The sequence below is a fragment of the Oncorhynchus mykiss genome, chromosome 1 (genome assembly GCF_013265735.2).
Source record: "Oncorhynchus mykiss isolate Arlee chromosome 1, USDA_OmykA_1.1, whole genome shotgun sequence".
NCBI lineage: Eukaryota > Metazoa > Chordata > Actinopteri > Salmoniformes > Salmonidae > Oncorhynchus > Oncorhynchus mykiss.
Window position 1 is genome coordinate 86,380,782 of NC_048565.1, and position 17,041 is coordinate 86,397,822.

General features: G+C 45.2%; 1 protein-coding gene across 1 annotated transcript in view; it reads right to left on the minus strand.

The window, feature by feature from the left end:
- The window catches only part of LOC110532855 (ABC transporter G family member 23), a 48,485-nt gene that overhangs the window by 27,102 nt on the left and 4,342 nt on the right, over window positions 1-17,041 (minus strand). The window contains exons 2-4 of the mRNA XM_036987786.1: window positions 7,670-7,821; window positions 6,636-6,795; window positions 2,516-2,670 (exon numbers count right to left, since the gene is read on the minus strand). Of these exons, the coding sequence (XP_036843681.1) occupies window positions 2,516-2,670; window positions 6,636-6,795; window positions 7,670-7,821 (467 nt within the window). The remainder of the gene's footprint in view (window positions 1-2,515; window positions 2,671-6,635; window positions 6,796-7,669; window positions 7,822-17,041) is intronic.

Here is a 17,041-nt window from a genome sequence, read left to right on the forward strand (position 1 = left end):
AGTAGATTCCCATAGAATTCCAGTCATTGTGCTAATGCTAGTCGCTCGCGAAACTACCTCTAACGTCCTTCATACTGGACACAGAGACATAAAAACGTAAAGGGCCTCTGCCAAAATCCTGAAGTATCCCTTTAAGACAATACAATACATATTTCTTAATGCCTTATTTTGAAGGCCTAATTTTACCCTGATACAGTGGCCTACAACTCATGGTTTTACAGGCCACATCAAGTTCTGCAAGTCACATTATGCTGGCTTACAAAGTGATGTGTCATTCCTATTGATATCCAGCCAGAGCAGGGGATATCCAAAATGTATAATTTTTATTCACCTGCAACTGCCAGAGTTGGGAAGACTAAAATATCAGACTACCTAAAGCAATAAACTGGAACGACCATTTCATCAACTCTGGTTATTAACACCAACACTGGGGTTATTTAACACCACCAAGTGTTCATTTAACTCCTGAATCAACACTAGAAATGTTACCCTGAATAATCAACGCCAGGTAATACTGGCCAGTTTGCTGTGTACTCTTACTGTTACAGCTAAGAGTAACAAGCAATCATTGAGGAGTTGTTTTGATGGAAGTGAGGGAGCCTTCTTTTTGGCATTGACATCTTGGCAAATGTCTGTTGCATAACACCTACTTAGTTTCAGACAGGGCGGGCTGACTCCACAGCATTTTTACATGACAGAAGCCCGTGACAAACAAACATAAACCTCCTCAGGGGGAAACCATTTCCTTCTCTTTCTATCTCTCTTGGTTGTAGTGTACTTTTCCTCCAGATCAAAATGAGATATACTGACTCCAAACGGCACCCTATTCCCTATATAGTGCACTACTGGTCAAAAGTAGTGCACTATACTGTGGATATGGTCCCGTTTGGGACTCAGCCATAGTCTAGACACAGGGGAAGGAGATTGAAACCCCCTATAGACCAACTGGAGAGCCCAAAATACTGGGGATATGGTCCCATTTGGGACTCAGCCATAGTCTAGACACAGAGGAAGGAGATTGAAACCCCCTATAGACCAGCTGGAGAGCCCAAAATACTGTGGATATGGTCCCATTTGGGACTCAGCCATAGTCTAGACACAGGGGAAGGAGATTGAAACCCCCTATAGACCAACTGGAGACCCCAAAATACTGGGGATATGGTCCCATTTGGGACTCAGCCATAGTCTAGACACAGGGGAAGGTGATTGAAACCCCCTATAGACCAGCTGGAGAGCCCAAAATGTCCTTTCCACCTCTTTCTCCAAATCATTAACTACAGGACAGTATCAGAAGACCTGTGCATAAGTACCAAGTGCTGCTTATCTTTGGGACAGGTGTAGTTTGTAATTTATTTATCCTTTTAAATGGAATATCATAATTTTTGGGGCATTAGTGGGAATAGTTTCCCATTCACAATTAGCGATGGTCACCCCAAAGTCTTGTTGCCATGCCGTTTCCCACCACAGAACACCAGAACATGGATAAAAAGAGAAGAAACAGCTCACCTGTTTTTACTCTGTGATTTGACTTTTAGATGTTCAATGATTATTAAAAAAATTAAAAGTTTCACCATATTAAAAGAGGTCAGTTCACGTAACAAGGTGGACCTTAAAATGAGGGACAGAAGTAAATCAATCACTAATAACAATAAATAAATAAAAATCTTCTGAAATGACTGTCAAAACAACAACATAACTAGGGCTTTACAATGATGGTGAAACTTGGAGAAATGTTGGGGTTAAGTGTGTTAACATCTTCCTAGGTGTCACGAGTCCGACCGAGGGTGGTTTCCCTTCCCGGTCGGGTGGCGCTCGGCGGTCGTCGTCACCGGCCTATTAGCTGCCACTGATTGTCTTTTCTCCCCCTCCTTGTATGTTTATTGGTAGCACCTGTTGGTGAATGATTAGTTTGTCTTTATTAGACAGCCGGCCCGCCTGGTTGTTGTGCGGGATTAATGATTGTAACCTTCGACTCTAATGTAGAGGAACGTGTTTGTTCCTGGTCGTGAAATTTCAGTTGTACCTATCTCATTCCCCGTGTTTGGGGCCGTTATTATTGTGAGCACCCTGTGGTGCGTTGGTGCATTAAAAGAGCACAGCCTTGCACTCTCTGTCTCCTGCGTCTGACTCCACACCCACGACACCCAGAGCATTACACCAGGGTTGACGGAGGGACATGTCATAATGCAGAATTTTGGCACATTAGTTTGCCTTTATTCACATTAAAAATGAATGTGGTCTATATTAAAGGACACTTGATTTGATATCACAGGCTTTTAAAACTCAATATTGGTGCACAACTTCTCAAAGGGACGTAAAACACACGTATTGAGTGGTACCACCCTGGTGTATGTGCAGCGTTGTTTCTTTTTAAAGGAGCTAGCATGGAGTATTATTCATTCCAGCTCGTAAATAAAATGGCATCGAATTAACAATGCTCCGAAAGCTGAAGGAAAGGTTTCTGGAAATCCTGGGAACTTTGGGAAAGATACTGGAATTTTGCAGCCCTAATTACCTGAGTTTTCCAACCAGGCTGCTGTTGTGAGGTAGGTCCAGGAAGTCCACCAGGAAGTCCATGCGTGCCTGGGTGTCTGTAGATGACAGGCCGTGGATCCTTCCGAAGAATGTCAGAGTGTCACTGATAGAAAACTCATTGTACAACGCCAGGTCCTAAAGGAGAAACACAATGTTATCTAATGGTATGTGTTGTGTTTTGGTGTGTTGTGTTTTGGTGTGTTGTGTTTTGGTGTGTTGTGTTTTGGTGTGTTGTGTTTTGGTTTGTTTTGGTGTGTTGTGTTTTGGTGTGTTGTGTTGTGTTTTGGTGTGTTGTGTTTTGGTGCGTTGTGTTTTGGTGCGTTGTGTTTTGGTGTGTTGTGTTTTGGTGTGTTGTGTTGTGTTTTGGTGTGTTGTGTTTTGGTGCGTTGTGTTTTGGTGCGTTGTGTTTTGGTGTGTTGTGTTTTGGTGTGTTGTGTTAATCAAGTGTTCGGCTGTGAGCTGTGAGTTGAAATCTTGGAAATAGAACCAGAAGGTAATTTTACGCTGAGTAGCGTGAACCTCTCGCGGAGCTGTGCTGCTTATGCCCAGGTTTCATTTAAGTGAAAAGGAGAGTCTCATTTCCAGACAAAGTTAAGAGTCTAGTACAGCAGGCCAGTAACACGCGATACCTCTTCTGTACCAAGGGTCAGTGCTATCCGGGATCCTTGGGACATCCCCAACCCTAAACGATAACCCTAACCCTAACCTTAACCCCAACCCCTACCCTAACCTTCCCTTAAATGTCTTAAATGTATATTCATCATCACCAGCACCACCCCAACATCAATGATTTGCAGTAAAAAAGGTAGAGGAAGATAAGTAGACAATTAGTAGACAATTACAAGGCAATGCCTCCTCATAATTGGCTAAAATCACATGATGCACACCGATGATGTAATTGAAAACACTTATCTTCCTCTATTTGTTTTACTAGAAAACATAGAAACACTCCATTTTATCATACAGTGCCTTGCGAAAGTATTCGGCCCCCTTGAACTTTGTGACCTTTTGCCACATTTCAGGCTTCAAACATAAAGATATAAAACTGTATTTTTTTGTGAAGAATCAACAACAAGTGGGACACAATCATGAAGTGGAACTACATTTATTGGATATTTCAAACTTTTTTAACAAATCAAAAACTGAAAAATTGGGCGTGCAAAATTATTCAGCCCCTTTACTTTCAGTGCAGCAAACTTTCTCCAGAAGTTCAGTGAGGATCTCTGAATGATCCAATGTTGACCTAAATGACTAATGATGATAAATACAATCGACCTGTGTGTAATCAAGTCTCCGTATAAATGCACCTGCACTGTGATAGTCTCAGAGGTCCGTTAAAAGCTCAGAGAGCATCATGAAGAACAAGGAACACACCAGGCAGGTCCGAGATACTGTTGTGAAGAAGTTTAAAGCCGGATTTGGATACAAAAAGATTTCCCAAGCTTTAAACATCCCAAGGAGCACTGTGCAAGCGATAATATTGAAATGGAAGGAGTATCAGACCACTGCAAATCTACCAAGACCTGGCCGTCCCTCTAAACTTTCAGCTCATACAAGGAGAAGACTGATCAGAGATGCAGCCAAGAGGCCCATGATCACTCTGGATGAACTGCAGAGATCTTCAGCTGAGGTGGGAGACTCTGTCCATAGGACAACAATCAGTCGTATATTACACAAATCTGGCCTTTATGGAAGAGTGGCAAGAAGAAAGCCATTTCTTAAAGATATCCATAAAAAGTGTTGTTTAAAGTTTGCCACAAGCCACCTGGGAGACACACCAAACATGTGGAAGAAGGTGCTCTGGTCAGATGAAACCAAAATTGAACTTTTTGGCAACAATGCAAAACGTTATGTTTGGCGTAAAAGCAACACAGCTCATCACACTGAACACACCATCCCCACTGTCCAACATGGTGGTGGCAGCATCATGGTTTGGGCCTGCTTTTCTTCAGCAGGGACAGGGAAGATGGTTAAAATTGATGGGAAGATGGATGGAGCCAAATACAGGACCATTCTGGAAGAAAACCTAATGGAGTCTGCAAAAGACCTGAGACTGGGACGGAGATTTGTCTTCCAACAAGACAATGATCCAAAACATAAAGCAAAATCTACAATGGAATGGTTCAAAAATAAACATATCCAGGTGTTAGAATGGCCAAGTCAAAGTCCAGACCTGAATCCAATCGAGAATCTGTGGAAAGAACTGAAAACTGCTGTTCACAAATGCTCTCCATCCAACCTCACTGAGCTCGAGCTGTTTTGCAAGGAGGAATGGGAAAAAAATTCAGTCTCTCGATGTGCAAAACTGATAGAGACATATCCCAAACGACTTACAACTGTAATCGCAGCAAAAGGTGGCGCTACAAAGTATTAACTTAAGGGGGCTGAATAATTTTGCACGCCCAATTTTTCAGTTTTTGATTTGTTAAAAAAGTTTGAAATATCCAATAAATGTCGTTCCACTTCATGATTGTGTCCCACTTGTTGTTGATTCTTCACAAAAAAATAAAGTTTTATATCTTTATGTTTGAAGCCTGAAATGTGGCAAAAGGTCGCAAAGTTCAAGGGGGCCGAATACTTCCGCAAGGCACTGTATGTTGATGTTGTGGTGGTGCTGGAGATGATGAACATGAAGTGGACATTTTTTTATAAGTATTAAATTGGTGTACTTTTTAACTCCCTTTTCTCCCCAATTTCGTGATATCCATTTGGTAGTTACAGTCTTGTCCCATCGATGCAACTCCCGTATGGACTCGGGAGAGGCGAAGGTCGAGAGTCATGCGTCCCCCGAAACACGACCCCGCCAAGCTGCACTGCTTTTTGACACGCTGCTCGCTTAACCCGGAAGGCAGCCGCACCAATGTGTCGGAGGAAACACCGTCCAGCTGGCGACCGATGTCGCCCGGCCCGCCACAAGGAGTCGCTAGATCGTGATGGGACAAGGACATCCCGGGCCGGCCAAACCCTTCCCTAACACGGACGATGCTGGGCCAATTGTGCGCCGCCTCATGGGTCTCCCGGTCGTGGCCAGCTACGACACAGCCTAGGACTGAACCAGGGTCTGTAGTGACGCCTTAGACCGATGCGCCACTCAGAAGGCCCAAGTCAATTTTTTTTAAAATGTCCCTTTAACCTTAACCCCTCACCCTCACCCTAACCTTAACCCTTACCCTTACCCTTACCCCAACCTTAACCCTTACCTAACCCGAACCCTAACCTTAACCCCTAACCCCTTACCCTAACCTTAACCCCTACCCTTACCCTTACCCCAACCTTAACCCTTACCTAACCCGAACCCTAACCTTAACCAAGGACCATGGAGGATGACACCCCCTGGTTATGACTCTATTCCTAAGTAACTGATTATTTGACCCTGCTGGTCATCTATGAACATTTGAACATCTTGGCCATGTTCTGTTATAATCTCCACCCGGCACAGCCAGAAGAGGACTGGCCACCCCTCAGAGCCTGGTTCCTCTCTAGGTTTCTTCCTAGGTTTTGGCCTTTCTAGGGAGTTTTTCCTAGCCACCGTGCTTCTACACCTGCATTGCTTGCTGTTTGGGGTTTCAGGCTGGGTTTCTGTACAGCACTTTGAGATATCAGTTGATGTTCGAAGGGCTATATAAATACATTTGATTTGATTTGATATTCCTTACATAGTGCATTACTTAGAGGCTATAGTGGTGTATATATAGGGAGCCATTTTGGATGCACCCTGGGTCGAATAATCTTTAATCCCTGCCTCCTTTCCCCGGCTTCCCTTGTTTGTCTCCCTTTCTCTGTGTTGGCTTCCCTTGTTTGTCTCCCTTTCTCTGTGTTGGCTTCCCCTGTTTGTCTCCCTTTCTCTGTGTTGGCTTCCCCTGTTTGTCTCTCTTTCTCTGTGTTGGCTTCCCTTGTTTGTCTCCCTTTCTCTGTGTTGGCTTCCCCTGTTTGTCTCTCTTTCTCTGTGTTGGCTTCCCTTGTTTGTCTCCCTTTCTCTGTGTTGGCTTCCCCTGTTTGTCTCCCTTTCTCTGTGTTGGCTTCCCTTGTTTGTCTCCCTTTCTCTGTGTTGGCTTCCCCAACACATCAAATACATTTGATTTGATTTGATAACAGTTTACCTGTGGCATGTACCCCACCATCCTCCCAGGGACCTGGTGTCCAGGAAATGCGGGCGGCTTCCCCAACACGCTGATGTGCCCTCGGGAGATCTTCAGGGTTCCCAGAATGCATTTCAACAGCGTGGTCTTCCCACATCCACTCGGACCCAGCAGGCCGTAGCTGCAAGGTAAGAGAGAACAGAATTGTGGGTTAAAAAAATTGACATGAGAGCCAAATCATAGATATCTACTATAGCCCTCAAACTCAACTCTGGACCTCCAAGCCAGTTCCACTGCATTATTTCATTGTTCCCCTCTAGTCAGTGACTGATTTAGACCTGGGACAACAGGTGGGTGTGATTAATGATCAGGTATAACAGAGAACCAGCAGACTCCAGACCTCGTAGGGTCAAGGTTGAGTACCCCTGTACTATAGTATGATAGTATGATAACATTGCTACCTTTATTACTCAGTATGGTCTGACTCTTAATCGTAACTTGCATACAACTTCCAACGGCATCAATGCATGATTCACGTGAAAATCCAAGTGAAGCCTAATTATTACCATACGCAAGAATGCAATTATGTTGATAATGTGTTAAAGGTATAGATTATCATTAGGCTTTAAAGGGATAGTTACCCAAATAAAAAAATGACATATTGGTTTCCTGACCAGGGCCGGACTACTGCATTTGGGTTCCTGGAAAACAGCTAACTTCTTGCATTTCAACACATTTTGTGACCTCCAGAGGGCCCACCCAGGGCCCCCCCCCCCCCGGGGGCACCTGCCCTACATGCCCGTTCAGTAATCAGACCCTGTATCAGGGTATCATAGCAATCCATGCTTTGGTTTTGTTTACTTGGCCATTGTGTGAAATGTGGCACAAATCCAATGTTAGTCAAAGGTACCTACAGTATATACTAGTCTTTTCACACTTCATGTCCAAATCATCATAAAGTATCTAAAATGTAATAGTGTCACTCAATTAACTTACTTATATAAGATTTGGACACGAAGCCTGATTTTGTTGTAATGTCAGTGTGGGTTACTAACATGTGTCCCTGTGGTACGGTCAAGTTGAGGTTACTCAGGACTTTGAGTTTCCCGTACGACCGACACACTTCCCGACACCGGATCGCCAAATCCTCCAATCCGGGGGAGGGGGGAGGAGCTTCCTGGTCTGCCTTCATCCTTCCTTCTGTCAACTGGAAGAAGAAAAACAAACAAATGTAAAAAAAAAATAATAATAATAATATATATATTTTCCCCCATAATTATCACTTTATTAAGGCAGGAATAGTAGTGAACAACAGGGGGATAAAGATGCAGAATTGCAGTGGGGTCCAGATTGGTAGCGTGCTGGTACCAACAGTATATATACAGCAGCCACTGTTACCCATGCGGGGGGGTGTATATACAGCAGTCACTGTTACCCATGCGGGGGGGTGTATATATAGCAGCCACTGTTACCCATGCTGGGGGTGGTGTATATACAGCAGTCACTGTTACCCATGCGGGGGGGTGTATATATAGCAGCCACTGTTACCCATGCGGGGGGGTGTATATATAGCAGCCACTGTTACCCATGCGGGGGGGGTGTATATATAGCAGCCACTGTTCACATGCTGGGGTGGTGTATATATAGCAGCTACTGTTACCCATGCTGGGGGTGGTGTATATATAGCAGCCACTGTTACCCATGCTGGGGGTGGTGTATATATAGCAGACACTGTTACCCATGGTGGGGTGGTGTATATATAGCAGACACTGTTACCCATGCTGGGGGGTGTATATATAGCAGCCACTGTTACCCATGCTGGGGGTGGTGTATATATAGCAGACACTGTTACCCATGCTGGGGGGTGTATATATAGCAGCCACTGTTACCCATGCGGGGGGGTGTATATATAGCAGCCACTGTTACCCATGCTGGGGGTGGTGTATATATAGCAGACACTGTTACCCATGGTGGGGTGGTGTATATATAGCAGCCACTGTTACCCATGCTGGGGGGTGTATATATAGCAGCCACTACCCATGCTGGGGTGGTGTATATATAGCAGCCACTGTTACCCATGCTGGGGTGGTGTATATATAGCAGCCACTGTTACCCATGCTGGGGGGTGTATATATAGCAGCCACTACCCATGCTGGGGTGGTGTATATATAGCAGACACTGTTACCCATGCTGGGGTGGTGTATATATAGCAGCCACTGTTACCCATGGTGGGGGGTGTATATATAGCAGACACTGTTACCCATGCTGGGGGGTGTATATATAGCAGCCACTACCCATGCTGGGGTGGTGTATATATAGCAGCCACTGTTACCCATGCTGGGGTGGTGTATATATAGCAGCCACTGTTACCCATGCTGGGGGGTGTATATATAGCAGCCACTACCCATGCTGGGGTGGTGTATATATAGCAGACACTGTTATCCATGCTGGGGTGGTGTATATATAGGAGCCACTGTTATCCATGCTGGGGTGGTGTATATATAGGAGCCACTGTTATCCATGCTGGGGTGGTGTATATATAGCAGCCACTGTTACCCATGCTGGGGGGTGTATATATAGGAGCCACTGTTACCCATGGTGGGGTGGTGTATATATAGCAGACACTGTTATCCATGCTGGGGTGGTGTATATATAGGAGCCACTGTTATCCATGCTGGGGGGGGGGGGGGGGGCTGTGTATATATAGCAGACACTGTTATCCATGGTGGGGTGGTGTATATATAGCAGACACTGTTATCCATGCTGGGGTGGTGTATATATAGGAGCCACTGTTATCCATGCTGGGGGGGGGGGGGGGGGGGGGGCTGTGTATATATAGCAGCCACTGTTACCCATGGTGGGATGGTGTATATATAGCAGACACTGTTACCCATGGTGGGGTGGTGTATATATAGCAGACACTGTTATCCATGGTGGGGTGGTGTATATATAGCAGACACTGTTACCCATGGTGGGGTGGTGTATATATAGCAGACACTGTTACCCATGGTGGGGTGGTGTATATATAGCAGACACTGTTACCCATGGTGGGGTGGTGTATATATAGCAGACACTGTTACCCATGGTGGGGTGGTGTATATATAGCAGACACTGTTACCCATGGTGGGGTGGTATATATATAGCAGACACTGTTACCCATGGTGGGGTGGTGTATATATAGCAGACACTGTTACCCATGGTGGGGTGGTGTATATATAGCAGCCACTGTTACCCATGCTGGGATGGTGTATATATAGCAGCCACTACCCATGCTGGGGGGGTGTATATATAGCAGCCACTGTTACTCATGGTGGGGTGGTGTATATATAGCAGCCACTGTTACCCATGCTGGGGGGGTGTATATATAGCAGACACCGTTACCCATGGTGGGGTGGTGTATATATAGGAGTCACTGTTAACCTCTACACCAGCCTTGAGATTCTGGCGCAGGTTGACGTTTATTGTCACAAATTGTTGCCCTGGTAGAAGAACTGAGCAATGTCCACTACATAGTCTAGCTGCCAAGACAAAATTGTCAGTCATAAAAATCCATTAAAAAAAAGCTTTTTGTTCTTAATTTAAGGTTAGGGTTAGACATTAAGGCTAACAGTGTGATTAAGGTTAGGGTTAGACATTAAGGCTAACAGTGTGGTTAAGGTTAGGGTTAGACATTAGGGCTAACAGTGTGATTAAGGTTAGGGTTAGACATTAGGGCTAACAGTGTGGTTAAGGTTAGGGTTAGGCATTAGGGCTAACATTGTGGTTAAGGTTAGGGTTAGGCATTAGGGCTAACAGCGTGGTTAAGGTTAGGGTTAGACATTAGGGCTAACAGTGTGGTTAAGGTTAGGGTTAGGCATTAGGGCTAACAGTGTGGTTAAGGTTAGGGTTAGACATTAGGGCTGACAGTCTAGTTAAGGTTAGGGTTAGGCATTAGGGCTAACAGTGTGGTTAAGGTTAAGGTTAGACATTAGTGCTAACAGTGTGGTTAAGGTTTAAAATTCAATTTTATGACTTTGTTGCTGTGACAGCTAGTGACCATTCTTCAGAGCTGCCTCCAGGGCAAGACTCATGACAATAAATGGCAATCTGACACCCTAACTAGGTGTCACCCCCAAATGGCACCCCACTTGGGTTGTGCCGCTGAGGAGATCTTTGTGGGCTATTCTCGGCCTTGTCTCAAGATGGTAAGTCGGTGGTTGAAGATATCCCTCTAGTGGTGTGGGGGCTGTGCTTTGGCAAAGTGGGTGGGGTTACATCCTTCCTGTTTGGCCCTGTCCGGGGTATCACCGGATGGGGCCACAGTGTCTCCTGACCCCTCCTGTCTCAGCCTCCAGTATTTATGCTGCAGTAGTTTATGTGTCGGGGGGCTAGGGTCAGTCTGTTATATCTGGAGTACTTCTCCTGTCTTATCCGGTGTCCTGTGTGAATTTAAGTATGCTCTCTCTAATTCTCTCTTTCTCTCTTAGGACCTGAGCCCGAGGACCATGCCTCAGGACTACCTGGCATGATGACTCCTTGCTGTCCCCAGTCCACCTGGCCGTGCTGCTTCTCCAGTTTCAACTGTTCTGCCTGCGGCTATGGAATCCTGACCTGTTCACCGGACGTGCTACCTGTCCCAGACCTGCTGTTTTCAACTCTCTAGAGACAGCAGGAGTGGTAGAGATAATCTTAATGATCAGCTATGAAAAGCCAACTGACATTTACTCCTGAGGTGCTGCACCCTCGACTTGCTGCACCCTCGACAACTACTGTGATTATTATTATTTGACCATGCTGGTCATTTATGAACATTTGAACATCTTGGCCATGTCCTGTTATAATCTCCACCCGGCACAGCCAGAAGAGGACTGGCCACCCCTCATAGCCTGGTTCCTCTCTAGGTTTCTTCCTAGGTTTTGGCCTTTCTAGGGAGTTTTTCCTAGCCACCGTGCTTCTACACCTTGCTTGCTGTTTGGGGCTGTGTTTCTGTACAGCACTTTGAGATATCAGTTGATGTTCGAAGGGCTTTATAAATACATTTGATTTGATTTGATATTCCTTACATAGTGCATTACTTAGAGGCTATAGTGGTGTATATATAGGGAGCCATTTTGGATCCACCCTGGGTCGAATAATCTTTAATCCCTGCCTCCTTTCCCTGGCTTCCCTTGTTTGTCTCCCTTTCTGTGTTGGCTTCCCTTGTTTGTCTCCCTTTCTCTGTGTTGGCTTCCCCTGTTTGTCTCCCTTTCTCTGTGTTGGCTTCCCTTGTTTGTCTCCCTTTCTCTGTGTTGGCTTCCCCTGTTTGTCTCCCCTTCTCTGTGTTGGCTTCCCTTGTTTTTCTCCCTTTCTCTGTGTTGGCTTCCCCTGTTTGTCTTCCTTTCTCTGTGTTGGCTTCCCCTGTTTGTCTCCCTTTCTCTGTGTTGGCTTCCCTTGTTTGTCTCCCTTTCTCTGTGTTGGCTTCCCCTGTTTGTATCCCTTTCTCTGTGTTGGCTTCCCCTGTTTGTCTCCCTTTCTCTGTGTTGGCTTCCCTTGTTTGTCTCCCCTTCTCTGTGTTGGCTTCCCTTGTTTTTCTCCCTTTCTCTGTGTTGGCTTCCCCTGTTTGTCTCCCTTTCTCTGTGTTGGCTTCCCCTGTTTGTCTCCCTTTCTCTGTGTTGGCTTCCCCTGTTTGTCTCCGTTTCTCTGTGTTTGCTTCCCCTGTTTCATTCTCCCTTTCTCTGTGTTGGCTTCCCTTGTTTGTCTCCCTTTCTCTGTGTTGGCTTCCCTTGATTGTCTCCCTTTCTCTGTGTTGGCTTCCCCGTTCTCCCTCACATAATCCAGCATCTTTCATTCCACCGTTGGGAGATTAGAGGGAAACCACTCCGTAATCTGACTCCATTGATCAAGATCACCTTCTTTGACACAATGCCACATGGCGTCTGTGTACCAGTCTGTTTAGATAACATTCCACTCCTTTCACTCTGTGTTAGACGCCAAAGAATGTTTGGCAATGAAACAGAGTGCAAGGAATAGAATGCTGGCTAAACCAACTGGTACCCAAGCTATGACACATGGCAGTATATGTACAGAAAGGAGCCATTGTTGGACTGTAATAACATTGTAATACAGGATATAGTTTAGTGAGACATTATAGGACTATAGCCTTTCTACACAGACAGACAGCATTAATTAACTGCAAAAAAAATTCGGACATGGGTTCTTATCTTTCTGTGTGAAGAATAAATTCAAGTTCAACATTTTTATTAATCGAATTGCAGACAACAAACACTCTCTGAAATACTTGATTAACAGATTAAAAGACTCCATCTCCAGTTAAAGAAGCTCCATAAAACAAGTAATAGTCAAATAGGACAATAATAATAATTTGAGTCATATAACAAACAGATGTTACAATATTTAGTAAAGCATCCAGTTCAGGGGTGTGAAACATGCGGCCAGCAGGCCAGATCCGGCCCTTGAGACAATTAAATCCGGCCCGCTGGTGGTTTGAGAAGAATATATATATAACCTGCCTTGTACCCCTGCACATTGGCTCGGTACTGGTACTCCCTGTATATAGCCATGTTATTGTTATTCATTGTAAGTAGGAATTTGTTCTTAACTGACTTGCCAAGTTCAATAATAGTTCAATTTTTTAAAAACATTTGAAAAAAAACAAGCTCCAAAGAAAATGTGCAAATGTTCTTATTTTTTAACTCTGCATTGTTGGTTAAGGACTTGTAAGTAAGCATTTCACAGTAAAGTCTACACCTGTTGGTTAGGGCTTGTAAGTAAGCATTTCACAGTAAAGTCTACACCTGTTGGTTAGGGCTTGTAAGTAAGCATTTCACAGTAAAGTCTACACCTGTTGGTTAGGGCTTGCAAGTAAGCATTTCACAGTAAAGTCTACACCTGTTGGTTAGGGCTTGCAAGTAAGCATTTCACAGTAAAGTCTACACCTGTTGGTTAGGGCTTGCAAGTAAGCATTTCACAGTAAAGTCTACACCTGTTGGTTAGGGCTTGCAAGTAAGCATTTCACAGTAAAGTCTACACCTGTTGGTTAGGGCTTGCAAGTAAGCATTTCACAGTAAAGTCTACACCTGTTGGTTAGGGCTTGCAAGTAAGCATTTCACAGTAAAGTCTACACCTGTTGGTTAGGGCTTGCAAGTAAGCATTTCACAGTAAAGTCTACACCTGTTGGTTAGGGCTTGCAAGTAAGCATTTCACAGTAAAGTCTACACCTGTTGGTTAAGGACTTGTAAGTAAGCATTTCACAGTAAAGTCTACACCTGTTGGTTAGGGCTTGTAAGTAAGCATTTCACAGTAAAGTCTACACCTGTTGGTTAGGGCTTGTAAGTAAGCATTTCACAGTAAAGTCTACACCTGTTGGTTAGGGCTTGTAAGTAAGCATTTCACAGTAAAGTCTACACCTGTTGGTTAGGGCTTGTAAGTAAGCATTTCACAGTAAAGTCTACACCTGTTGGTTAGGGCTTGTAAGTAAGCATTTCACAGTAAAGTCTACACCTGTTGGTTAGGGCTTGTAAGTAAGCGTTTCACAGTAAAGTCTACACCTGTTGGTTAGGGCTTGTAAGTAAGCATTTCACAGTAAAGTCTACACCTGTTGGTTAAGGACTTGTAAGTAAGCATTTCACAGTAAAGTCTACACCTGTTGGTTAGGGCTTGTAAGTAAGCATTTCACAGTAAAGTCTACACCTGTTGGTTAGGGCTTGTAAGTAAGCATTTCACAGTAAAGTCTACACCTGTTGTATTCGGCGCATGTAACAGATACAATTTCATTGGATTTAAAATTTCTAACACCAAAATCTAAACTGTGTAGAAATGAGAATAGACCTACATTTATAATCCAGTTTGCTAACAGTCATCGAAACAGTCCTGGAGCAGAGAAAACTCCAATAGCAATGGACAGAGGAATATTTTGTTGTACATTTTGACAGTGAGGAAATACAACCAATTTCAGGTGCAGCCCTTTGGACCACAATGGAAAACAGTTGGAAGAACCAGACTACACTTGATGAGTCTGATAAGTGACAAATCGATTCATCGTTATCATTTCAGATATGCTCCGATACGGTACCATACCGTTGAATCAATCTTTGAAAGAACCACAGATAAGCAAATACAAAAGCACCAGCTGTAATTTAGCCAACTAGGAAAACACTGGTCCTAAATTACAACAGGGACTCACCTGAAAAGGGCCCCTTACACAAGGAGCTGAAGTCTAGAAGATGGAGAGCAGCAACATAGCCTATAGTACTGTAGCAATGAGTGTGTGTGCCTAGCCTGCTGTGTGAAAACATGAACCAACAGAAGTAAACATTGTGTGAAGATCAGCTGACAGTTCCATGTCATCAGGGTGTAGTTGGTCTATAGCCTATTTCAAAGTGGTAGAACAGGTTGGTTCTTGAGAAGGGAGAAGAGGCATTATTCAGACTGAATGCATGCAGGCCTCTTGCTCCGGAATGAACGCACCTGTTAACGTACTACTAAATAGTAGCTACAGATGTAAGATCTTAAATTGATCACTTTTGTTGCAGAGAATTTTCCTGCACAGCAGGAAATGGAAACTTGTAGTGTATTCAAGGTACAAAAAGGCTTCTAAAGTTTATAATTTCCAGTTTAAAATGTCTTATTTGATTTGCCCTAACAAAAAATGTAGCAACCCCTACAAAAACAACAATAGACACATCAAATTTGTCACATACACATAGTTAGCAGATTTTTAATGCGAGTGTAGCGAAATGCTTGTGCTTCTAGTTCCGACCATGCAGTAATATCTAACAAGTAATCTAACAATTTGTCACGTTCGTCGTAAGGATCGGACCAAGGCGCAGCGTGAGTAGAGTTCCACATAATTTTAATAAATCGAAACTCACTGAACAAAACAACCAAACGAAACGCTACTGATGTGCACTAAGGCAACTATACATAGACAAGATCCCACAACACAAATGAGGAAAATGGCTACCTAAATATGATCCCCAATCAGAGACAACGATAAACAGCTGTCTCTGATTGGGAACCATATCAGGCCAACATAGACATACAAAAACCCCTAGACATACAAAGACCCTAGACATACAAAAACTAGAGTACCCACCCTAGTCACACCCTGACCAAACCAAAATATAGACCCCTCGGACTAGGGACCGTCGCCGGAGGTTCCGGACTGTGGAGCTTCGTCGGAGGTTCCGGACTGTGGACCGTCGTTGGAGGTTCCGGACTGTGGACCGTCGTTGGAGGATTCCGGACTGTGGACCGTCGTTGGAGGATTCCGGACTGTGGACCGTCGTTGGAGGATTCCGGACTGTGGACCGTCGTTGGAGGATTCCGGACCGTCGTTGGAGGTTCCGGACTGTGGACCGTCGTTGGAGGTTCCGGACTGTGGACCGTCGTTGGAGGTTCCGGACGGGAAACTGTCGCCGGAAGCTCTGGACTGGGAACTGTCGCCGGAAGCTCTGGACTGGGAACTGTCGCCGGAAGCTCTGGACTGTGGAGGCTCACTGGAGGTCTGATACGTGGTACCGGTACAGGTGACACAGGGCTGAAGACACGCACCTCAGGGCGAGTGCGGGGAGGAGGCACAGGACACACTGGATTGTGGAGGCCCACTGGAGGTCTGATGCGTGGTGCCTGCACTGGTGGTACCGGGCTGGTGACACGGATCTCAGGGCGAGGAAGAGGCACAGGACGTACTGGCTGGATGCTCACTTTAGCTCCATAAATGCGGGGCGCTGGCACAGGACGCACTGGGCTGTGAAGACGCACTTCGGATATATAGCGCGTAAAGCCGGCGCAGGATATCCTGGTCCAAAGAGGTGTACTGGAGACCAGGAGCGCTGAGCAGGCACAACCCGTCCTGGCTGGATGCCCACTCCAGCGCGGCAAATGCGGGGAGCTGGAATAGAGCACACCGGGCTATGAATGCGCACTGGAGACACCATGCGCATCACTGCATAACACGGGGCCTGACCAGTCACACACTCCCCACGGTAAGCTGGCTCAGGTCTAAACCCTACCTCTGCCAATGTCCCCCCCCCCCCCCCCCTTTTGTGCTTCCATCGTTGCCCTGACTCCTCGTATTGTCGCCGTTCCTCTTTCGCTGCCTCCACCTGCTTCCATGGCAGGGTCTTGTCCCCTGCCATTACCTCCTCCCAGGTCCAGGATGTCCTCCACTCACTTTTCTCCCAGGCCCAGGATCCCTGCTCCTCTTGAACACGCTGCTTGGTCCGTTGGTGGTGGGATCTTCTGTCACGTTTGTCGTAAGGATCGGACCAAGGCGCAGCGTGAGTAGAGTTCCACATCATTTTAATAAATCGAAACTCACTGAACAAAACAACAAACAACCAAACGAAACGTGCCGCTACTGATGTGGACCAAGGCAACTATACATAGACAAGATCCCACAACACAAATGAGGAAAATAGCTAACTAAATATGATCCCCAATCAGAG